Source organism: Balaenoptera musculus, chromosome 16 (genome assembly GCF_009873245.2).
Source record: "Balaenoptera musculus isolate JJ_BM4_2016_0621 chromosome 16, mBalMus1.pri.v3, whole genome shotgun sequence".
NCBI lineage: Eukaryota > Metazoa > Chordata > Mammalia > Artiodactyla > Balaenopteridae > Balaenoptera > Balaenoptera musculus.
The window spans coordinates 28,649,138-28,673,734 of record NC_045800.1 but is presented as its reverse complement, the minus strand read 5'-3'; the positions used below and the strand labels follow the sequence as shown (position 1 = coordinate 28,673,734).

Below are 24,597 nucleotides of genomic sequence, written 5' to 3'. Positions count from 1 at the left end.
TAACTTGTCTGAGGTCACCTGGCAGATTAATAATGGAGGTCAAAGTCCAGGTGGCACTGAGGTAGCTTAATGCTTCTCAGAGACAAATCTTTTCAGGATAAGGATAGTGCTTTTCCAAGATTTGCTGGCCTAAAGTCCTCCAGGTTATAGCATAACAATTCCTAATTGCACCAGTTGAAAATTTAATTTTCTTGGTACTCAGGTTAAAATCTCCCCTTCATATCTGAGAATGCTGTGTCTTGAGGCACAGAGTAGGAAGGAGTCTATGTATGTCTCATTCCTTAGTCTTTTCTTTGGCTATGCTAACTGTTCAATTGAAGTTAGAACTGAGGTCATGAGAGGAGCCTCTAGAACCACTTAAAAAAAATCATTCTTGCCCTGTTTTAAAAGGAAGGAGAAAGCCCTTGCCAAGTGATTTCCCTTCCACACAGCACTCTTTTTTTTTTAATTATTTATTTTATTTATTTATTTTTGGCTGCATCGGGTCTTCGTTGCAATGCGCGGGCTTTCTCTAGTTGTGGCGAGCAGGGGCTACTCTTCTTTGTGGTGAGCGGGCTTCTCATTGCGGTGGCTTCTCTTGTTGCGAAGCACAGCCTCTAGGCGCGCAGGCTTCAGTAGTTGTGGCACGTGGGCTCAGTAGTTGTGGCTCGTGGGCTCTAGAGTACAGGCTCAGTAGTCGTGGCGCATGGGCTTGGTTGCTCGGCAGCATGTGGGATCTTTCCAGACCATGGCTCGAACTCGTGTCCCCTGCATTGGCAGGCAGATTCTTAACCACTGCACCACCAGGGAAGCCCCCACCCAGCACTCTCTTGCCTTCATGCCTTTTCTGATTCTGTGTCTCTTCATCTTCACATTTCCATGCCCTCCTCACCATCCATCTAGGCTCAAATGCTCCTTACTCTGTGAAGCCATCTTGGATTCTCCTTGCTGGGAGTGAACTTGCTATTAAACTTCCCTTTTATGATACCACCTTCTACTCTGAGTTTTGGCTAATTTTGCACATGTCCTATTTTCCTTACCGGACCTGGCCCTTGCAATGTATGCCATTTTAAACTTTCTTTAGGATACAATCCATTGTTATTTACCTGCTACAACAGTCTTTCCCAAAGGAATGTCTATAACCCATAAGGACTGTGTGGTGGATTTTCTATCATGTACATTCTTTAATTTTAGTGTATTTCTTTAATCTTATCATGTCTTTCTTACTTTTCTTGGTGTTAAGTTATCCTTTATTTTACGAAAGGATGGGGATAGCAGATGGCAGGTAGTAGTCTTCAACATCCTTGTTCAGTAAAATAAAATTTGGAAAATCTATTTTAGTCCCCTCTGATCTCCCATATATATATATTTGTGTGTGTGAAATCCATAAGTTTGGGAACGACTGCCCTGTAGAACCTACCATAGTGCCTTCCTCTTAGGAGGTATTCAATATAAAATTCTTTTGTCTCTACTTTCCGTATATCCAGAATACAATACAACCACTTCTCCTAACAACCACTGTCATCATTTTGGTTCAAGGTCCCACAATCACAAGTGTGGATTACTACAATAAATCTCCTACTTGAACTCCTTGCATCTGCCCAGCCATGCAAGTCTATTCTCCTGAGTCAGTGTTTAGCAAACGTTTCCTGTAAGGGACCAGATAGTAAATCCTTTGGGCTTCCTGGGCTATATTGTCTTCACTGCAGCTACTCAATGCTTCCAGTGAAAGCAGACATAGATGATACAAAAACAAATGGGTGTGACTGTGTTTCAGTGAAACTTTATTTACCAAAACAGGTAGCTGGGACCCACCACCCGAGCCTCCCATCAAACCTCTTAGATAGCCTCAACTACCAGAGAGCAGACAGCAGAAGCAAGAAAAACTATAATCCTGCAGCCTGTGGAGCAAAAACCACATTCACAGAAAGATAGACAAGATGAAAAGGCAGAGGGCTATATACCAGATGAAGGAACAAGATAAAACCCCAGAAAAACAGTGAAGTGAAGTGGAGATAGGCAACCTTCCAGAAAAAGAATTCAGAATAATGATAGTGAAGATGATCCAGGACCTCGGAATAAGAATGTAGGCAAAGATCGAGAAGATGCAAGAAATGTTTAACAAAGACCTAGAAGAATTAAAGAACAAACAAACAGAGATGAACAATACAATAACTGAAATGAAAACTACACTAGAAGGAATCAATAGCAGAATAACTGAGGCAGAAGAACGCCTAAGAACGCCATAAGTGACCTGGAAGACAGAATGGTGGAATTCACTGCTGCAGAACAGACGAAAGAAAAAAGAATGAAAAGAAATGAAGACAGCCTAAGAGACCTCTGGGACAACATTAAACGCAACAACATTCACACTCTAGGGGTCCCAGAAGGAGAAGAGAGAGACAAAGGACCAGAGAAAATATTTGAAGAGATTATAGTCGAAAACTTCCCTAATATGGGAAAGGAAATAGCCACCCAAGTCCAGGAAGCGCAGAGAGTCCCATACAGGATAAACCCAAGGAGAAACACGCCGAGACACATAGTAATCAAATTGGCAAAAATTAAAGATAAAGAAAAATTATTGAAAGCAGCAAGGGAAAAATGACAAATAACATACAAGGGAACTCCCATAAGGTTAACAGCTGATTTCTCAGCAGAAACTCTACAAGCCAGAAGGGAGTGGCATGATATACTTAAAGTGATGAAAGGGAAGAAACTACAACCAAGATTACTCTACCCAGCAAGGATCTCATTTAGATTTGATGGAGAAATCAAAAGCTTTACAGACAAGCAAAAGCTAAGAGAATTCAGCACCACCAAACCAGCTCTACAACAAATGCTAAAGGAACTTCCCTAAGTGGGAAACACAAGAGAAGAAAAGGACCTACAAAAACAAACCCAAAACAATTAAGAAAATGGTCATAGGAACATACATATCGATAATTACCTTAAATGTGAATGGATTAAATGCTCCAACCAAAAGACACAGGCTTGCTGAATGGATACAAAAACAAGACCCATATATATGCTGTCTACAAGAGACCCACTTTAGACCTAGGGACACATACAGACTGAAAGTGAGGGGATGGAAAAAGATATTCCATGCAAATGGAAATCAAAAGAAAGCTGGAGTAGCTATATTCATATCAGATAAAATAGACTTTAAAATAAAGAATGTTACAAGAGACAAGGAAGGACACTACATAATGATCAAGGGATCAATCCAAGAAGATATAACAATTATAAATATATATGCACCCAACATAGGAGCACCTCAATACATAAGGCAACTGCTAACAGCTCTAAAAGAGGAAATCGACAGTAACACAATAATAGTGGGGGACTTTAACACCTCACTCACACCAATGGACAGATCATCCAGACAGAAAATTAATAGGAAACAGAAGCTTTAAATGACACAATAGACCAGATAGATTTAATTGATATTTATAGGACATTCCATCCAAAAACAGCAGATTACACTTTCCTCTCAAGTGCGCATGGAACATTCTCCAGGATAGATCACGTCTTGGGTCACAAATCAAGCCTCAGTAAATTTAAGAAAATTGAAATCATATCAAGCATCTTTTCTGACCACAACGCTATGAGATTAGAAATGAATTACAGGAAAAAAACGTAAAAAACACAAACACATGGAGGCTAAAAAATACGTTACTAAATAACCAAGAGATCACTGAAGAAATCAAAGAGGAAATCAAAAAATACCTAGAGACAAATGACAATGAAAGCACGACGATCCAAAACCTATGGGATGCAGCAAAAGCAGTTCTAAGAGGGAAGTTTATAGCTATACAAGCCTACCTCAAGAAACAAGAAAAATCTCAAGTAAACAATCTAACCTTACACCTAAAGGAACTACAGAAAGAAGAACAAACAAAACCCAAAGTTAGCACAAGGAATGAAATCATAAAGATCAGAGCGGAAATAAATGAAATAGAAACTAAGAAAACAATAGCAAAGATCAAAAAAACTAAAAGCTGGTTCTTTGAGAAGATAAACAAAATTGATAAGCCATTAGCCAGACTCATCAAGAAAAAGAGGGAGAGGACTCAAATCAATAAAATCAGAAATGAAAAAGGAGAAGTTACAACAGACACCGCAGAAATACAAAGCATCCTAAGAGACTACTACAAGCAACTCTATGCCAATAAAATGGACAACCTGGAAGAAATGGACAAATTCTTAGAAAGGTATAACCTTCCAAGACTGAACCAGGAAGAAACAGAAAATATGAACAGACCAATCACAAGTAATGAAATTGAAACTGTGATTAAAAATCTTCCCAAAAACAAAAGTCCAGGACCAGATGGCTTCACAGGTGAATTCTAGCAAACATTTAGAGAATAGCTATCACCCATCCTTCTCAAACTCTTCCAAAAAATTGCAGAGGAAGGAACACTCCCAAACTCATTCTATGAGGCTACCATCACACTGATACCAAAACCAGACAAAGATACTCCAAAAATGAAAATTACAGGGCTTCCCTGGTGGCGCAGTGGTTGAGAATCTGCCGGCCAATGCAGGGGACACGGGTTCGAGCCCTGGTCTGGGAAGATCCCACATGCCGCGGAGCAACTAGGCCCGTGAGCCACAGTTACTGAGCCTGCGCGTCTGGAGCCTGTGCTCCGCAACAAGAGAGGCCACGATAATAAGAGGCCCGCGCAGCGCAATGAAGAGTGGCCCCCACTTGCCACAACTAGAGAAAAGCCCTCACACAGAAATGAAGACCCAACACAGCCATAAATAAATAAAATAAATAAATAGATAAATAATTAATTAAAAAAAAAAGAAAATTACAGACCAATATCACTGATGAATATAGATGCAAAAATTCTCAACAAAATACTAGCAAACAGAATCCAGCAACACATTAAAAGGATCATACACCATGATCAAGTGGGATTTATCCCAGGGATGCAAGGATTCTTCAATATACGCAAATCAATCAATGTGATACACCATATTAACAAATTGAAGAAGAAAAACCATATGATCATCTCAATAGATGCAGAAAAAGCTTTTGACAAAATTCAACACCCGTTTATGATAAAAACTCTCCAGAAAGTGGGCATAGAGGGAACCTACCTCAACATAATAAAGGCCATATACGACAAACCCACAGCAAACATCATTCTCAATGGTGAAAAACTGAAAGTATTTCCTCTAAGCTCAGGAATGAGACAAGGATCTCCACTCTCACCGCTATTATTCAACATAGTTTTGGAAGTCCTAGCCACGGCAATCAGAGAAGAAAAAGAAATAAAAGGAATACAAATTGGAAAAGAAGAAGTAAAACTGTCACTGTTTGCAGATGACATGATACTATACGTAGAGAATCCTACAAATGCCACTAGAAAACTACTAGAGCTAATCAATGAATTTGGTAAAGTTGCAGGATACAAAATTAATGCACAGAAATCTCTTGCATTCCTATACACTAATGATGAAAAATCTGAAAGAGAAATTATGGAAACACTCCCATTTACCATTGCAACAAAAAGAATAAAATACCTAGGAATAAACCTACCTAAGGAGACAAAAGACCTGTATGCATAAAACTATAAGACACTGATGAAAGAAATTAAAGATGATACCAACAGGTGGAGAGATATACCATGTTCTTGGATTGGAAGAATCAATATTGTGAAAATGACTATACTACCCAAAGCAATCTACAGATTCAATGCAATCCCTATCAAATTACCAATGGCATGTTTTACGGAACTAGAACAAATCATCTTAAAATTTGTATGGAGACACAAAAGACCCCGAATAGCCAAAGCAGTCTTGAGGGAAAAAAATGGAGCTGGAGGAATCAGACTCCCTGACTTCAGACTATACTACAAAGCTACAGTAATCAAGACAATATGGTACTGGCACAAAAACAGAAATACAGATCAATGGAACAAGATAGAAAGCCCAGAGATAAACCCACGCACCTATGGTCAACTAATCTATGACAAAGGAGGCAAAGATATACAATGGAGAAAAGACAGTCTCTTCAATAAATGGTGCCAGGAAAACTGGACAGCTACATGTAAAAGAATGAAATTAGAATACTCCCTAACACCATACACAAAAAAAAACTCAAAATGGATTAGAGACCTAAATGTAAGACTGGACACTATAAAACTCTTAGAGAAAAACATAGGAAGAACACTCTTTGACATAAATCACAGCAAGATCTTTTTTGACACACCTTCTAGAGTAATGGAAATAAAAACAAAAATAAACAAATGGGACCTAATGAAACTTCAAAGCTTTTGCACAGCAAAGGAAACCATAAACAAGACGAAAAGACAACCCTCGGAATGGGAGAAAATATTTGCAAACGAATCAACGGACCAAGGATTAATCTCCAAAATATATAAACAGCTCATGCAGCTCAATATTAAAGAAACAAACACCCCGATCCAAAAATGGGCAGAAGACCTAAATAGACATTTCTCCAGAGAAGACATACAGATGGCCAAGAAGCACATGAAAACCTGCTCAGCATCACTAATTATTAGAGAAATGCAAATCAAAACTACAATGAGGTATCACCTCACACCAGTTAGAATGGGCATCATCAGAAAATCTACAAACAACAAATGCTGGAGAGGGTGTGGAGAAAAGGGAACCCTCTTGCACTGGTGGTGGGAATGTAAATTGATACAGCCACTATGGAGAACAGTATGGAGGTCCCTTAAAAAACTAAAAATAGAATTACAATACGATCCAGCAATCCCACTACTGGGCATATACCCAGAGAAAACCGTAATTCAAAAAGACACATGCACCCCAATGTTCATTGCAGCACTATTTACAATAGCCAGGTCATGGAAGCAACCTAAATGCCCATCGACAGACGAATGGCTAAAGAAGATGTGGTACATATATACAATGGAATATTACTCAGCCATAAAAAGGAACGAAATTGAGTCATTTGTTGAGACGTGGATGGATCTAGAGACTGTCATACAGAGTGAAGTTAGTCAGAAAGAGAAAAACAAATATCGTATATTAACGCATGTATGTGGAACCTAGAAAAATTGCACAGATGAGCCGGTTTGCAGGGCAGAAGTTGAGACACAGACATAGAGAACAGACATATGGATACCAAGGGGGGAAAACTGCGGTGGGGTGGTGATGGTGGTGTGCTGAATTGGGCGATTGGGATTGACATGTATATACTGATGTGTATAAAACTGATGACTAATAAGAACCTGCAGTATAAAAAAACAAACAAACAAAACAATTAATACTAAAGTTTCATTGGGTTATTTGTATGGAAATATGTTAATATAAATGTTTCAGACATTACATGAAATTTCTAAAAATCTTATATGTTCTGGTATAATGTTATAAGTCATAATTCTAATTTTTATTTAAAATGTATATCTCAGAAATAACTAAATTTCCTTGTCAATTGCATTACTATGAACTTTCATCAAATCTTTAACCGTGGTCATTTCTAAGTCTTTTGTCATTTACAGACAGTTCTGGGTGTACTCTGATGCTTTTGCAAATATGTTCCTATAAAAGGGTTTCATCTTCAAGGAATTCATGGAAAAGACTCTGACAAGTACAGGTTTCTGGTAACTGACTGTACTGCTGAACTGAATGAAAAAACATTTTCAGAACTCTAATGAAAAACTGATGAACTCATAAAAGTGCTAACAAAAGATCAAGATGAAAAAAAAATTAATTACATGGGACTGAGTGAACTGATGAAGATGATTATAATTTTTGTGACTTTCTGTTTGAATTAAAAAAAAAAATCCCACAAGGACTCAGAGGCAAAGAATATACAAATCAATTTTCACTGCAAAGTAAAGGAGCTGTTACAGTGGAGGATTACTGGACTGAATGTCAATATTATGACATAGTATGAGTGTGTTTCGTGTTTGGTAATTGCAATCATTGTTGCTTTTGTTGTGGTCATCCATGTACAATGCTTGGTGTCAGTCTATTTATCTCTTGTAAAAATAAAATACAGTGTGTGTGTGTGAAAAAAATTAAAAAAAAACAAACAACAAAGAAACAGGTAGCTGGCCCTCAAGGCTCTAGTTTGCTGACCCTTGTTCTGAGTGATCTTTTAAAATTTTTAGTCAGATCATGTCACTCCTCTGCTTAAAACCCTCCAACGGCTTCTCACTTCACTCAGAGCAAAAGCCAAAATTTTTGCAGAGGCCTGTAAGGCCCCACGTGATCTCCTCCTGCCCGGTATCCCCGACAGCTCTGCTCTGACCTTGCTTTCCTCTGGTTCACTCTCCTGGAGCCACAGGGGCCTCCACGCTGTTCCTCACACATGCCAAGCATGCTCCGGCTCTTCCCCCTGTGCAGTGTTTTCCTTCCCAGTATCAGTATGGCACCTCAATCACGTACTCAAAAATCACCTCGAAGGAGAAGCTTTTCCTAAAAGGCAACACCCCCTCCCCCACTCAACCCACAATTGTCCACAACTCCCTATCTCTCCTTCCTGGTTTCTTTTTCTCAATAGCACTTATTTTCATCTGGTATAATATATATTTATTTAGTTACCTATTTATTGCCAGTCTTACCTCGCTAGAATTAAGGCCCTGAGGGCAGAGTCTTTGTTTTATTCTCTGTGCTATATTCAGAGTCTACCAAAGTGCTTACATTGAGTAGATCATCAGGAATGCTTGTGGAATAATTAAGGAATGAATGGATGTACCGTTGATAGGGCATCAGAGAAAAGAGGGATCAGTGAGGTACAATAGTATGAAAAGCTTCAAGAAAGGCACTGAATGCTAGAAAGTAGACAGGGCACCAAGAAAGGGGCATGGAGTGGGGGGCTAAGCCTACAATGTCCATTAGCACCCACAAGCTTCCACAATGAACACACGACCTGAGTAAAAGCAGGGTGTTTGCTCTGCAAGTGCATTTTCAAAGCAAGGCCCTTATCGTCACCTAATCACGTAGCATTCCTTGAGCCAGCCTCCCATCCCCCTCTCCCCCCTCCCCCAAACTGGCCACTTAAGAGTTTGAAGCTGTCATGGACAGAATCCACTGGGTGTGAGGTTGCCACTGAAGGTTTTTAAGCAAGGGGGGAGGGGATTATATCAGTATTTGGACATCTAGCATCTGTGTCTTAAATGAAAGGTTTAGACAGTGGTGGCCGTTAGGTGTTAGGAGAACGGTCAGGAGCCTGGTGCAATCATTTAGGCAGGCTGTGATGGAATTTGGGCTAGGGGGAAGGGTGAGGAAGTGGAGAGGAAAAGAGACTTGAGGTTGACAGTTTGAAGGAGGAACTGACGTACTTGAATGTCACAATTGCTGTAAGTAAAGCAGTAAAGTAGAAACAACTTAAATGCCCATCTATAAATGAACTGTTAAATACAAACTTGCAACCATGGAATATTATGCAGCCAAAAATGATAATGTAGATCTACATTTACAGACATGCTACTCATCAAAGACTATGAAATGAGAAAAGCAGATATAGTATGATTCCATTTTTATTAAAAAAATGACGTGTGTGTAAGAGGAGGTGGCTTAAACATGCGTAGAAGAAAGTCTGGAAGGAGATACATCAATATGTTAACGATGGTCATCTGTGAGTGGTGCGATTATGGGTGAGGTTTGTTCCTTATCTAATTTCTACTTTAATCCAAACATGGATGGCTTTTATAATAGAAACAAACTAACAACAAATAATGCAATGAATAAGATGAATACCCCAAACCTCAAACTCTCTCCAGGATCCCATACTCTGAGTACACCGTCATTCCCCTAAGAGCTATCCTAAACTCTGGCAGAACTAGAAGGGCTAATTGTTTCTCCAGAGGCATTGGATACAGAAAGGCAGAATAGTAACAGCAAGGAAGAAAGAAGGGTAATGGGAGGGAAGGTGGGGGGATGGGAAGGGAGCAGGGAAGAAGACTCACCTTTTACCATTAAGGTCTTGAGCAAACAGAACCCAAAAAGGAGGAACAGACTGGAGCCTGAAATGGGGTTGCAGCTCCCCAGAGGCAGGGCCAGTTTGTAGGCTAAGCAAGGAAATACTTAGCCCAGGCTGAGGAAGTGGTGATACTTTATGGGTGGAGGGGTCCAGGGACCTCCCCAGAAACCACCCCAATTACTGGATTTGTAAGGGAAAGGTCCTGCCCACACACACTTTAAGACACATGCTCAGGGCTTACAGGGCTCGTGGATTCCAGGGTAGTCGCTGAATTCCAGCACGTAGAGGTGTCTCCCCTTCACACTGCGCCCAATGCTGTAAACCCGCGTGACATGGGGGCATTCATTGTGCACCTTGTACAGCGTCCGCACGAGGTCATCATAGCGGTGGTGGCGAAAGGTTACCGGGGCAACCAACTTGAAGAGAAGGAGCTGGAGGAAAATTGAGACCAGGTCTGACATCTTGCTGGGCTTTTTCAGAGACTCACTAAAATGGGCCCCGCTTCTCCCAGTAAAAATCCAAGGGCCAAGAACCAGCTTCTCCTAGTTTCCCACCAGTAAACACCAGTGTGACAGTGCCTGGGAAGAAAGTTCAGAACTGTCCCTCCAAAGCCAGAAGTTATTTATGTAGCTCTGGAATAGGCACTCATCTCCCCTCCCCCATTTCTCTGCCTCTCCTAATCCATGAAAACCTTTTGAAAGGTTTTTGCACTTCTTCAGATTGGGTAGTTTCACTGATTCTGGTTTACTGATTAACTGGACTGTAAACAGGCTTCAATAAATAGCTGCTTATAACCCTTTGATTCCCGGAGAATTTTGAGAAGCTTGGCCTGTCCTTGTTCCCTATATTACAATATAGGAAAGGGTATTAAAATAGAACACTCTGTCCTTTTGATCCATTCTACATCCTATCTTTCCGAAGCACAGCTCTGTTTTGTCCCTTTTCTCCTCAAAAATCTTTCAACAGATACCATTGAGAAAATGAGAAGGTGAGCCCCAGGTTGGGAGAAAACAGTTGTCAATCATGTATCTGACAATATATCCAGAATAAATCAAGAACTCTTACAACCCAGTAATAAAACAAATAACCCAATTTAAAAGTGGGGAAAAGATTTGAATAGACATTTTATTCAACTAAAGTAGATATATGAATGACTAATGAGCACATTAAAGATGTTCAACACTATTGGTCATTAAGGAAATGCAACTTAAAACGACAATGAGATATCACATCACATCCACTAGAATGGCTATAATCAAAAAGACACAATAACAAGTGTTGTCAAGAATAGGGAGAAACTAGAATCCTCATATATTGCCGATGGGAATATAAATGGTGCAGCCACTTTGGAAAACAATTTTGCAGTTTCTTAGAAGTTTAAATATATACTTACTATACAATCCAGCAATTTCCTGGTATCTACCCAAGAGAAATGAAAACACATATCCACACAAAAACTAGTATGTAAATGTTCATAGCAGTATTATCCACAATAGAAAAGTAGAAACAATCTAAATATCCATTAACTAATGAATGGATAAACAAAATATGGCATATCCATGCAATGGAATATCATTTGACAATGGAAAGGAGCGAAGTACTGATACATTGTACAAGATGGATGAATCTTAAAAATATTATGCTCAGTGAAAGAAGACACAAAAGATCACATATTATATGATCCAATTCATAGGAGATGTTTAGAAAACACAAACATACAGAGACAGAAAGTAAACTAGAGGTTGGCTAGGGCTAGGAGTGAAAATGCAGAGTGACTACAAATGGGCACAAGATTTCTTCTTAGGGTGATAGAAGTGTTCTAAAATTAGATTGTGGTGACTGTACAACTCTGTAAATACACTAAAATTCATTGAATTGTAAACAGGAAGCAGATGAATTTTATGGTATACAAATTATATGTCAATAAAGGTGCTTTTAAAAAATAAATAAAAATAATTAAGTACAGCCACCCAAAATTTAACTATAAATTTACCATACAACACAACAATTCCACTCCTGGGTACCTACCCAAGAGAACAAAGACTTGTACACAAGAATATTCATAGCGGCATTATTTGTAGTAGCCAAAAAGTGGAAACTACCCAAGTGTCCACCAACTGATGGATAAATAAAATGTGGTATATCCATACAATTGAACATTATTCAGCGATAAAAAGGAATAAAATACTAATACATGCTACAACATGGATGGACTTCAAAAACGTCATGCTAACTGAAAGGAGCCGACACAGAAAACCCTCTTATTGTATGATTCCATTTATATGAAATGTCTTGCAAAAGTAAACTTACAGAGACAGAAAGTAAAATAGTGACTTAGTAGGGCTGGGAGTGGGGAAGGAGATTCACTGTAAATGGGCATGAGGGATCTTGTTGGAGTGATGAACATGTTCTAAAACTGGGTGATGGTGACGGTTGCATAACTTGGTAAATTTACTAGAAATCATTGAATTGCACACTTAAAATGGATGAATTTTATGGTATGTAAATTATACTTCAATAAAGTTTTTTTTTTTTTTTAAAACAAAGTTTCACTGGAATTTCATGCACTAGAGTGTAAAATCCAAATGCTTCTGCCTGGTTTTCAAGTCACTCCTACCAGGTCCAATTGTGACCTCACCCCAGTGCAGCCCCGCTGCAGTGCCTACTGTCTTCTGAGCATGCCCTCATCACCTGCTTTCCTGCTTTTGCTTATGTTCTTTCCCCAGGTAGCTTAACTCAGCTCCAAACCCTGGGTCTTCCTCATGTCCCCTTGCAATTGCTGTTACCATCAGTCTTTGCATCTGCAATCTTATGACTTTGCCTGTTATGCACTTATCCACTGTGCTAGGTGTCAGGTGTTAGGATAGAGGGCAGCCCTGCTGATGCATTGTTCCTGCCCCCCAGGATGATCATCAGCCTCTAGCACACAGCCTGGCATGGGTGCACATTTGTTGAATGAATGAATAGCCCCATTATTGACTTTTCCTCTTGCATCCTCCTGCACTTCAGCAAACTTTTCCAAGGAAATCCTATGCTTTTCTCACCTGTCAGTAAAGACAGCTATCAACTCTTGGTTATATAGGGTGAACAAACTATAGCCAGGCCAGTCTGGCCCACAGATGGTCTAGAAAGTTGGCCCAAGATCAGTACCAAATCAGCAGTACCACAGGGTAAAAACCACAGGATTTTGCACCCACTGCTAAAATCCCATACTTTTCTGATGAGATCCTGACACCCCAGGTGGTGAGGGCAGGCATCAAGAGAGAAAGCTGAAAGGACATCACTAATGCTGTTACACATTAAGCCCTTGATCTAGGACTGATGAAATAAAATTTATATTTTAAGGCAGGACAAGAAAAAATTAAACATAAAATTTTCTCTGTGTGTTTGTTTGGACCTCCTCCTTCCCTCCCTCATGTGCAGTGTGCATCCACATTACACATTAACCAGAGCTGCTCAAAGATGGGCCTGCTCTACAGTAAAGATCAATGTTTTTCCTAGCAATGTAACTTCTTAAAAGAATATTGTTCTTTCCCAGCTCTGTAGGGGGTCGTGGTGACTTGCTGCTCGCTTTCTACGTGCTTACGTGGACCATGTATCCTTGGTGAACTTTATGTAAAATATCAATATGCCATTTTGATGTACAATCCTTTGTCTCGAAAACGTATGTGACTGTGCCTTAGACTCCTAACAGGTGGAACGGTTCTCAGAGCTTTCTAAGAATATGCTTCCCGGAATGGGCATCATCAGAAAATCTATAAACAACAAATGCTGGAGAGGGTGTGGAGAAAAGGGAACCCTCTTGTACTGTTGGTGGGAATGTAAATTGATACAGCCACTATGGAGAACAGTATGCAGGTTCCTTAAATAACTAAAAATAGAACTACCATACGACCCAGCAATCCCACTACTGGGCATATGCCCTGAGAAAACCATAATTCAAAAACACACATGCGGCACATGCTCCGCCCACCCCAGAGCCTCGCCCTCCACCACGATGAGCAAATGAGCGCCAGAGAGGGCGTGAAATTTAAATTCCACTCAGGGGAGAAAGTGTTGTGCTTCGAGCCTGACCCCACCAAGGCACAAGTGCTGGACGATGCCAAGACTGTCGATGTTATTGTTGGTAAAGACGAAAAAGGCAGAAAGATCCCAGAATATCTGATCCATTTGAATGGGTGGAACAGAAGCTGGGATAGATGGGCAGCTGAAGATCATGTCCTTCGTGACACCAATGAAAATTGGAGATTACAGTGTAAGTTGGCAAGAAAAGCTGTAGCTCGCCTGAGAAGCACAGGAAGAAAGAGGAAGCGCTGCAGGTTGCCTGGTGTGGACTCTGTCTTAAAAAGCCTCCCTGCTGAAGAAAAAGATGAAAGTGTTGAAAACTTAATAAGCAGTTCCTCTGATGACAGTAGTGAAGAAAAGGATGAAGAAATAAGTGAAGAAAGTGATATTGAAGAAAAGACTGAAGTGAAGGAAGAACCAGAGCGGCACGCAAAAAAGGAAATGGAAGAAAGAACAATAGCTATAGAAATCCCTGAAGTTCTGAAGAAGAAGCTTGAGGACGATTGTTACTGTATCAACAGGAGGAAACGGTTAGTGAAACTTCCATGCCAGACCAACATCATAACTATTTTGGAATCGTACGTGAAGCATTTTGCTATCAATACAGCCTCTTCAGCCAATGAGAGGCCTCATCACCATCACGCTATGCCACACGCCAACATGAATGTGCATTATATCCCAGCAGAAAAGAACGTTGACCTTTGTAAGGAGATGGTGGATGGATTAAGAATAACCTATGATTACACTCTCCCATTGGTTTTGCTCTATCCACATGAACAAGTTCAGTATAAAAAGGTGACTTCGTCCAAATTTTTTCTTCTGATTAAGGAAAGTACCACACAGGCTAAAAGGAACCAGGAGGAGTTCTCTCCAAGCCCACCTTTGTTGAATCCATCCACACCACAGTCCACAGAGAGTCAGCCAACCACAGGCGAACCAGCCACCCCCAAAAGGTGCAAAGCCGAGCTGGAAGCTTTGCAGTCTCTGAGGAGGTCCACACGCCACTCTGCCAATTGCGACAGGATGTCTGAGAGCAACGCCTCGCCTCAGCCCAAGTGCCAGCAGCAGGACACGTCTGCCAGCATGCCCAAGCTGTTCCTGCACCTGGAAAAGAAGACACCTGCTCATAGCAGATCATCCTCACCTGTTCCTCTGACCCCTAGCAAGGAAGGGAGTGCGGTGTTTGCTGGCTTTGAAGGCAGAGGAACTAATGAAATAAATGAGGTCCTCTCCTGGAAACCTGTACCCGACAGTTACCCCCCAGGTGACCAGCCACCTCCACCCGCTTACATTTATGGGGCGCAACACTTGCTGCAATTGTTTGTGAAACTTCCAGAAATCCTTGGAAAGATGTCCTTTTCTGAGAAGAATCTGAAGGCTTTACTGAAGCACTTTGATCTCTTTCTGAGGTTTTTAGCAGAATACCATGATGACTTTTTCCCAGAGTCTGCCTGTGTTGCTGCCTGTGAGGTGTACTACAGCACAAAGAACCCCAGGGTGATTTATTAAGGTTTTGATGGTTCTGGAAGAGCAGCTTCTCTATCTAGCTTTGCGCTCTCGGTCCCCAGTAAAGAACTAGGGAGTTGGTGGGCCTTCCTTACAGGCACAGTGAACGCGATACCCGTCTTGGGGGGCTGTGGCGGGCCCACTTGTTTGAGCTGCTTACCTCCCGTAGTTATTTCTGTTAAGGATTACTTCCTAGGTGCCTGAACGGCCTCCAACATGTGACCCTTGCCATGGTACATGTCATCTGTGATGGCCAGAAAAGAGCAGCTGCGTTCACAGTGAAATGTTCACGAAAGTGTGTGTAGGTTGGGCTGTTTCAGTAGACGGAGTTACATGTTAGCAATAACCACATTTTTTAGTTATTTGTTAGCATTAAACAAAATCTTTTTGCAAGCCGTTTTCATTCTTGTGATGAGGCTGAGCAACAAAACATTAGTTTTGCTTGGAAACCGAAAAGTAGTCCCAGAATATTTTAGAGGGAGTTGATATTGATGGCAAAAGAAAATGTGCAGCTATACATTTGCTTGTTACAGTTCCTTTTCTATAAAACCTTATTTTTGGTGATCTAAATAAAGCATTGCCTGAATGTTTGAGATTTTATAGCTACACTTGGTTGTGTAATGTATAGTTCCCTTTCTGTAAGATGTTATTTTTGGTGATTTCAAATAAATCATTGCCCATCTTGTTGGAAAGAACCAAGAGAGAGTTTTCAAAACAAAAAAAAAGACACATGCACCCCAATGTTCATTGCAGCACTATGTACAATAGCCAGATCATGGAAGTAACCTAAATGCCCATTGACAGACGAATGAATAAAGAAGATGTGGTACATATATACAATGGAATATTGCTCAGCCATAAAAAGGAACGAAATTGGGTCATTTGTAGAGACGTGGATGGACCTAGAGACTGTCATACAGAGTGAGGTAAGTCAGAAAGAGAAAAACAAATATTGTATATTAACGCATATATGTGGAATATAGAAAAATGGTACAGATGAACCAGTTTGCAAGGCAGAAATAGAGACACAGATGTAGAAAACAAACGTATGGACACCAAGGGGGGAAGGGGTGGGTGGTGGGTTGAACTGGGAGATTGGGATTGACATATATACACTAATATGTATAAAATAGATAACTAATAAGAACCTGCTGTATAACAAATAAATAAATTAAATTAAATTTAAAAATTCAAAAAAAAAAAAGAGGGCTTCCCTGGTGGCGCAGTGGTTGAGAATCTGCCTGCCAATGCAGGGGACACGGGTTCGAGCCCTGGTCTGGGAAGATCCCACATGCCACAGAACAGCTGGGCCCGTGAGCCACAATTACTGAGCCTGCGCGTCTGGAGCCTGTGCTCCGCGACAGGAGAGGCTGCAACAGTGAGAGGCCTGCGCACCGCGATGAAGAGTGGCCCCCACTTGCTACAACTAGAGAAAGCCCTCGCACAGAAACGAAGACCCAACACAGCCATAAATAAAATAAATAAATAAAATTAAAAAAAAAAAAGAATATGCTTTCCAGGTTACAATCTTCAGTTTGGCTTGAATAACATTCCCCCTTTTTCCCCTCTTAACTTGATAATTAATTGAATTTTTGTCAACAGGACAATATCTACTGTCATTATTGAAGGCTTGGCTTAGTGGTCCCAAGATAGTCCCAAATTGTTCCTCTGCAGAAGAATTCCCATTTCTCTGGTAAATGTCTCTTTAGTTCTTATGGTGACCTCACTCATGCTAAACAGATGACACCCATTCTCTAGGAAAGGGATGTACCCTCCCTGCTTGTATGAACTTCGGGTTGTTGTAAACGAGGAATACCCTCTGTACATCAGGGCTGAGGTTGACACTCCTTCCCTGGAATTTCACATAGAGTACCAGAGCATATGCCCTGAAGCCAGAGGGCATACAATGTCTCTCAAAGCAACTAGAAGTAGAAGGAACTTGAGTGTCAGGGGGATATAATATTTAAAAAAAATTTTTTATAGCTTCATTGAGATGTAATTTACATATAACACTGTGTACATTTAAGGTATACAATGTGATGATTTAATACATGTACGCATTGCAAAATGATTACCACGTTAGGGTTAATTAACACCTCCATCACCTCATGTACTTGTGTGTGTGTGTGTGTGTGTGTGTGTGTGTGTGTGTGTGTGTGAGATGAGAACATTTACAATCTACTCTCTTAGCAACTTTCAAGTATATAATAAAGTCCTGTAAACTACAGTTACCATGCTGTACATTAGATTCCCAGAACTTATTTGTCTTACAGCTTGAAGTTTGTACCCTTTGCCCAACATCTCATTTCCTCTACTCCCCAGCCCCAGGCAACTACCATTCTACTCTGTTTCTACGAGTATGGCTGTTTTAGATTCCACATATAAGGGAGATCATACAGTATTTGTCTTTTTCTATCTGGCTTATTTCACTTAGCATATGCAGAGATATACAATTTTAAATACAAGTTCAACTCCCTCTTAGGCCATTTGATCTTGGGCCAAATAATTAACTTCTATAACCTCAGTTTCCCTCCGTATAGGATGGAGAAAAACCAGCTCCTTCCTCATGAGTTGTGTGACTCAAACAAGATAATATACATAAGGCCTTTTGCACAGTGCCTGGCACATAGTAAGGGCTTAATAAATATTATTAGCGGTATTAATAGTAGCAGCAGCATTAAGCATCTATCTACTCTGTGCTAGAGACCAGGCTAGGTGATGGAGATACAATTCATTCATTCAATACATATATTGAATATATCTAAAGGCTTTACTTGTATCATTATTTTTGATATAGAATAAAACCAACAAAGATCTTTGACCATGTGGTGCTTACATTCCAGTGAAGAGACAGATAACCAAGAGTGAAAAAAGCAGCTACTGTCCTCAAAGATACAGACTAGTGAACAAGCACAACACTAGGGGAAGAGTGATGGATGCAACCACATGGGCCATCGAGCAGGGTCACCTAACCTAGTTTTGGGGGATCAGGGAGGGCTTGCTGGAGGATATGTGGGAGTTGAATCAGATCAGAGAGTCCTGTATCCTCCTGTGGTAGGTATAATAATGGCCCCCAAAGGTGTCCACACCCTAATCCCTGGAACCCATGAATATGTTATGTTACATGGCAAGAGAGAATGAAGTTTGCAGATGGAATTAAGGTTGCTAATGAGCTAATCTTGAGATGGAGGGATTATCCAGGTGGGCCCAGTGTAATCACAAGTGTCCTTATAAGAGAAAGAGGAAGGCAGGAGGGTCAGAGTCAGAGTGATGAGACGTGAGAAAGGCTCAGTGGGCCATTGCTGGCTTTGAAGATGGAGGAAGGGGCCATGAGCCAAGGAATGCAAGCAGCCTCTAAAAACTACAAAAGCCTAGGAAACACATTCTCCCCTGGAGCCTTCAGAAAAGAATGCAGCCCTGTCAACCCTTGCTTTTAGTCCAATGAGACCCATTTCAGACTTCTGATCTCCAGAACTGTAAGATAACGAATCGGGGTTGTTTTAAGCCACTACATTTGTGGTAATTTTTTACCCACAATAGGAAATGAATACACCCCCTAATACCTTAAGTCTTGGATAGAGCTGGGGTTCTTGGAAGTCAGGGAAAGCTGGAGCAGAAAGCTCACTTGTCTGACATCCTTCGAGGGTCTTGACTCAAATCTTGGGAAGCCAGCCCTGCAGAGCCTTGTTTAGGCAAATGAATCAAACTTCCCAACCCACACCTTCAGTAATCTTAGTTTTAAAATTTCTTTCTATCCTCCAGCAGTAACTCTGAGCTTCTGCAGTACAGTCTCAATGTAATTTAAGCCTGCTTAATAAATTATTAGTTGACTGGACCTATAAATGAATCAAGAGTCCAGCTCAAGTCAAGTCAGCAAGGACTCTGAGAGCTACTTGGGTTTTAAGGGTTAGGAGAGTGTAGGGCAAAAGGAACCTGGCTGAGCGTGGAGAGTAAGGCAAGTCAGTCCTCGGGAAAGATCTTCCAATTCTTTGCCTGGAATGTTCTTCTCCCAGCTCATCTTATACTTCTGATATTAGCACAATGGTGAACTACACATGGAGGCCTTCCCCTGATATCTCATCTAAAGAGGCCTCCCCTGGTTATGCTCAGTCTTATCTCCTGTTTATTTCAATCAGAATATTTGACTTAGTCTGTACTTATTTATTTATTTGCTTCTTTATTGTCTACTGGCTTTCTCTTCCAGTAGAAGATAAACTCAGTGAAGGGCAAGACTAACTTATCTTACTTACTGTTCACCACTAAATCCCAGTATAATGTTCTGGATAAATTTTAAAATGAAGGAAGTAATGTATGAACTGAGATCTGAGATCTGAATGAATAGATGTTAACCAGATTAAAAACGGTAGAGGAGTGTGTGTTTGGTGAGAGTTTTAAGAGGGGTGAAGCTTATTGATCCCTCCTTATAACGCTGACCCTGTAGGAGTCTGCTGGGGTCTGTTCTTGAATTTCTTCTCTTTATCAGCACTTAATTCCAGATGGTCTCATTGACAAATCCCACTATAAGCTGATGACCCTCAAATTTATATTTCTTGCTTCTACTTCTCTGAACTCCAAAACTGTACTTCCAGCTATGTACCTCATACCTCCATGAGGATTTCTAATAGGTACCCATTCCTAAGGCCACTAACCCCCACTCCAGTCCCTGGAGCCAGACAGAGCCTTACAGATACAAACTGTGTCCACAAGTGACACCAATCAGTGATGGGTCAATTGGATGACGAGAAACCAACCGTGTCCCCAGCACTCCCTTTTCACCTTCCCCTATTTAATATTTCCTCAAAGCACTTTTTACCATCTGACATATTGTATATTTAATTGTCTGTTTATTGTCTTCTCTCCCTATAAGGCTATAAGCACCTTGTGGGCAGAGAATTGATCTCTTTTATTTTCTGATGTGTCTCTAGCAACTAGACTGGGGCCTGGCATGTAGTAAGTTCCACTAAATACTTGTGGAGTAAGTGAATGATTGAATGATTAAATGCTTTTACCCACATAATCCCATTTGAACTTCACCTCAATCTTTCTTGAGACCATTATATTCCACTTACATATATGAAGATCCCTAAAATTTAAATGATTTTCCCAGCTCATATAACATATAGTTAGAAAATCTGGAGATTAAATTAGCTTTCTGACTCCAAAGCTTGTTGCTTTCCATAACACCGAATGCCTCCACCACGTGGGCCTGGTTACATCACAAAAACTGCCTTCAATCTGGCTTCCAGTTCTTAAGAGTAACTGAAAAATCCTTCTTTTAAAAAATAACTTTATATGCTTATGTAAAAATGAGTATGTTTGTTATGAAAACATAGAAAAATATGAGGATAAAAATAAGATACTGCCCCCATACCCCATCAGCTAGGACACTGTAATCAACTGGTGACAATCAATCTTATTGTGATGACTCTTAAAATCTGTTCTTTCCCTTTTCAGTTTCCCCAAATTGGCAAATATTACCATGATTGATCCAATTTCTTAGACCAAAACCTAGGACTCATCCACAATCCCTCTCTTTATCTCACTCCCCATATCATCAAGTTATACAGACTGCTTTGAAAGTATGTCTGAAAGTATGTCTGGAAACTGACTATTTCTCTCACCTTGACCACTGTCATCTTAGTCCAGGTGACCGTATCTTACGCGCTTGGATGGTGACAACAGCCCCATCATAGATTTCTTGTTTGGACAATGACAAAAGCCTCCTCAAATATTCTCCATTTCCATTTTTTTTTTTTTTTTGCCCTACTAGTTTTATTCCCTACACAGTAGCCAGAGTGTTTTAAAAACATAAACTAAATTACTTTCTGACTCAAAACATTTCAGTGATTTCCCATACTTAAAATAAAAAATTCTTACAATAGCAAAAAGGCCCAGTAAGCAACGGTCACAAAATCCTTTTAATTTCTTAAACATACCAAGCTTATATCTACCCCAGGGCCTTTATACTTACTATTCTTTCTGCCTGGACCGCTCTTATCTTAAACGTTTGCATGCTCTTATCTTAAATGTTTTCCCTTTACATCACTTAAGTCCACACTCAAATACCACCACCTTAGAGTGGCTAGCCCTGACCTTCCCACCTAAACTAGTCCCTGGTTGCCACCCCTTACCATTATCTATTCCTTTACTTGATTATTCTTCATAATACTTATCATTATCTAAAGGCAAACTATATAATTATTTGTTCCTTCTTTGGGGGATTGTATTTACCACTAAAATGTAAGTTGTATGAAGGCAAGGATTACTGTCTTGCTTTTATTTATTTATTTTTTGGGGTCTTTTTCTTTTTTTTCTTCTCACTACTTTGTCCTCAGTGCTTAACATAATGTTTAACACATACTAGGTGCTCACTAAATATTTGTAAAAGAATGAATTTGCAGATAGAGGGATAGATAATTTTACAAAAACGGATCATAGTCTTTATGCTTTTAAAAATAAAAATTACTACATTGAACATATATTTAACAGAAGAAAAAGAAGTTGAAATAAAGCTGAAGGAATCACTTACCTTTGGAAAAATGTTTCTTCACAAGACGAAATATTAGTTGCCAACTAATGGCTCTAAAGAAAAGAAAACCAGAAATCATTAAGGGATGGTGATTATGTTGCTATGTTTTTTCAACAACATTTGTAGAGAAGGAAAAAGAGTGTAACAGAAACAATTTAAACTTAAATGAAATTTATATTTTCAAGATTATTAGGTTGATACCTTTTCAAAGTGCATTTATCTGCCCTTTGCAGTAAGTTTCATTTACTCATCAAAACCCGCCACAAAATCAAAGCTGTCAGTGTCTCTTATAAAAAGCCATGTGCTCCTGATGCTCCAAGGCTGTGCTGAGCTCTTTGTAATGCTCTTCTTTTTTTCTTTTATTTTTCTTCCTGAACTCTTCCTTTTGCCACCTCCCTGCTATTCTGCCTTCCTGAATGGCTTTCTCTATATTCTCTGATTTTCATCAGTGTTCCCTGCCCCCAACACCCTATATGCTTCAGGACTAGATAGAAAATGCCAAATGATTGGAGCTTGACCTCTTTCTTACATAAATGGAGCTTGGAAGCAATAGGTTCAAGGCCAGTGTTGTGCTCATCAAATGGCCCAGGCTCCTTCTAGCTTGTTGCTCTACCTATCTCAACACACACTTAACTTATTGTCCAGACAGATGTTCCAGCCCCATTGTCACATTCACAATCCAACCACCAGGAAGGAGCACACCTTCTTCCTTCAAAAGCAAACTTCCCACCCTCACACCCTGCTGGTAAGAATGGATAAATGAAATGTGCTAGATACATATTCAGCAATAAAAAGAAACAAAGTACTGATCCATGCTGAGACATGGATGAACTTTGAAAACATTACGCTAAATGAGAGAAACCAGTCACAAAAAACCCACATATTGTATGATTCCATTTACATAGGGTGTGTGCATTATATCTCAAAAAAGTTGCTTAAAAAAATAAAAACAAAAGCAAACTTCCCACAGTTTTACACATGACTCCCACTTACATCTCATAGGCTAGAAAGCAGTCACATGGTCATGCCCACACGCAGGGAAGCTAACAAATGCAGTCTTTATCCCAGCCAGCCAGCCAGCCAGCCAGCCAGCCATGTGCTCAGCTAAAAAACCAGAGGTCCTGGTATAGCACAGGGAACTATATTCAACATGTTGTAATAACCTATAATGGAAAAGAATCTGAAAAAGAATATATTATATATATATAATATATATATAACTGAATCACTTTGCTGAACACCAGAAACTAACACAACATTGTAAATTAACTCTACTTCAATTTTTAAAAATCAGAGGTTCTCTTACAGTTAAAAGAGAGGACAGCTATTACAGAACACTGACCATCTCTGACCCACCCTTTGTCAGACCTTGTATCTTGTCCATCTACCCGCAGAGGATCACTGCATGTACTTCTCAGGAACATGACACTTAATTTTAGGTAAACTGATCTCTTTCCCAGAGTCTGTACAGGGATGTGTTGGCTCTGTGTTCTCATATATTTTAGGTCAAAATTCTCTTCATTTGGCAGCCATTCTTCATAGTTTTGTTTTGTTAACTCTTGCCTTGTTAATTGAAGGTGGAAGTTTCTTTTTTACTTTTTGCTCTTTTATTTTGCTTTCAGTTGGTTTCAGGACTTGGAAGTGAATTCAAAATGCCCTTTCCCTGCTATCTTTAACTGGAGTTTGCCAGAAGAAATATTCTTGAATATGCTTGCCTCTAAATGCAACTCTTCCAGGGTTTCTTCTATTTTTGGATCTAGCGGGACCTCCAGGGTTGGATGTTCACTGCTCTCTATAAACAAGCTGCTCCTCCCGACCAGATAAACTTCCCTCAGAACTTCGCCCCCCAACACACATTATCTGCTCCAGTCACGTCTCACTTGTCAATAACAGTTTTGTATAATCTGTAGAGTGCTGTGCACACGTCAGTTGTATTTATTTCCCGTATTGCCTTGACTAGGATGCCTTCCCACTTTGCCCCTTCCTCAGGGCCCTCAGGCGCAACCCGTTAAATCTAAATGCCGCCTGTTTGCCCCCAGAGCAGCTCTTCTTGGGATATGGCACCACCTGTTGCCCAAGTTGAAAACATGGGAGCTGGTCGAAATTCTCCCTTCTCATTCACCTCCCGCGTTTACTCACCCTCGAAGCCCTGTCACTTCTTTGCTGCTGATCTCACCACGCGTCCTGCTTCTCCCCTGCACAGCCGCTGCTTGGTTCTGCGCTCCTTCACCCCTGCCGGGACCGGCCCTGCTGCCTGGAACTCACCCACGCCAGCTGCACACCTCGTGCTCTTCCTTCAACGAAACCACGTCGCGCCTCCCGCTCGCCCCTCCCTTCTACCCTTCAGACCCCTTATTGGTTTTCCATTCTCCTCGGTTAATTCCAAACATCTGTCCCGGAAACAAGGCCCTCCAGCACCTGGCGATCACTGTCTTTCTCACCTCTCTTCCCCAACACCCTTCCTTCCTGCAGGCTTTGCCAAACAATGAGCAGTCTTTCAAAAGACTGCATTTTTTCCCCTCCAATTTTAAAAAATTATGGTAAAATACACCAGCATAAAAGAGTGTTTAAACAACTCCTCTCCCTCCAT

General features: G+C 40.4%; 2 protein-coding genes across 5 annotated transcripts in view; one reads left to right on the top strand and one right to left on the bottom strand.

Moving 5' to 3' along the window:
• Positions 1-23,176, bottom strand: part of CPN1 (carboxypeptidase N subunit 1) — a 48,887-nt gene extending 25,711 nt beyond the window's left edge. For 2 of the 4 annotated variants that reach the window (XM_036829306.1, XM_036829310.1), the window contains exon 1: positions 10,149-10,583. In XM_036829306.1, coding sequence (XP_036685201.1) covers positions 10,149-10,368 — 220 coding nt within the window. In that variant the 5' untranslated portion in view covers positions 10,369-10,583. Of the gene's footprint in view, positions 1-9,893; positions 10,069-10,148; positions 10,584-22,007; positions 22,061-23,000 lie in introns of those variants that run through there. The other 2 variants (XM_036829309.1, XM_036829307.1) reach the window with 2 other exon arrangements.
• Positions 13,867-15,567, top strand: LOC118882927 (male-specific lethal 3 homolog). Its single transcript, XM_036829305.1, has one exon. It carries the CDS (start codon positions 13,868-13,870, stop codon positions 15,479-15,481), a length of 1,614 nt encoding a protein of 537 aa, XP_036685200.1. The 5' UTR covers position 13,867; the 3' UTR covers positions 15,482-15,567.
• Positions 23,177-24,597: the final 1,421 nt, after the last annotated feature.

Bases quoted from the DNA above. Each gene is read 5' to 3' on its own strand.
- LOC118882927 (XM_036829305.1), top strand. From the start codon at position 13,868: ATGCTCCGCCCACCCCAGAGCCTCGCCCTCCACCACGATGAGCAAATG.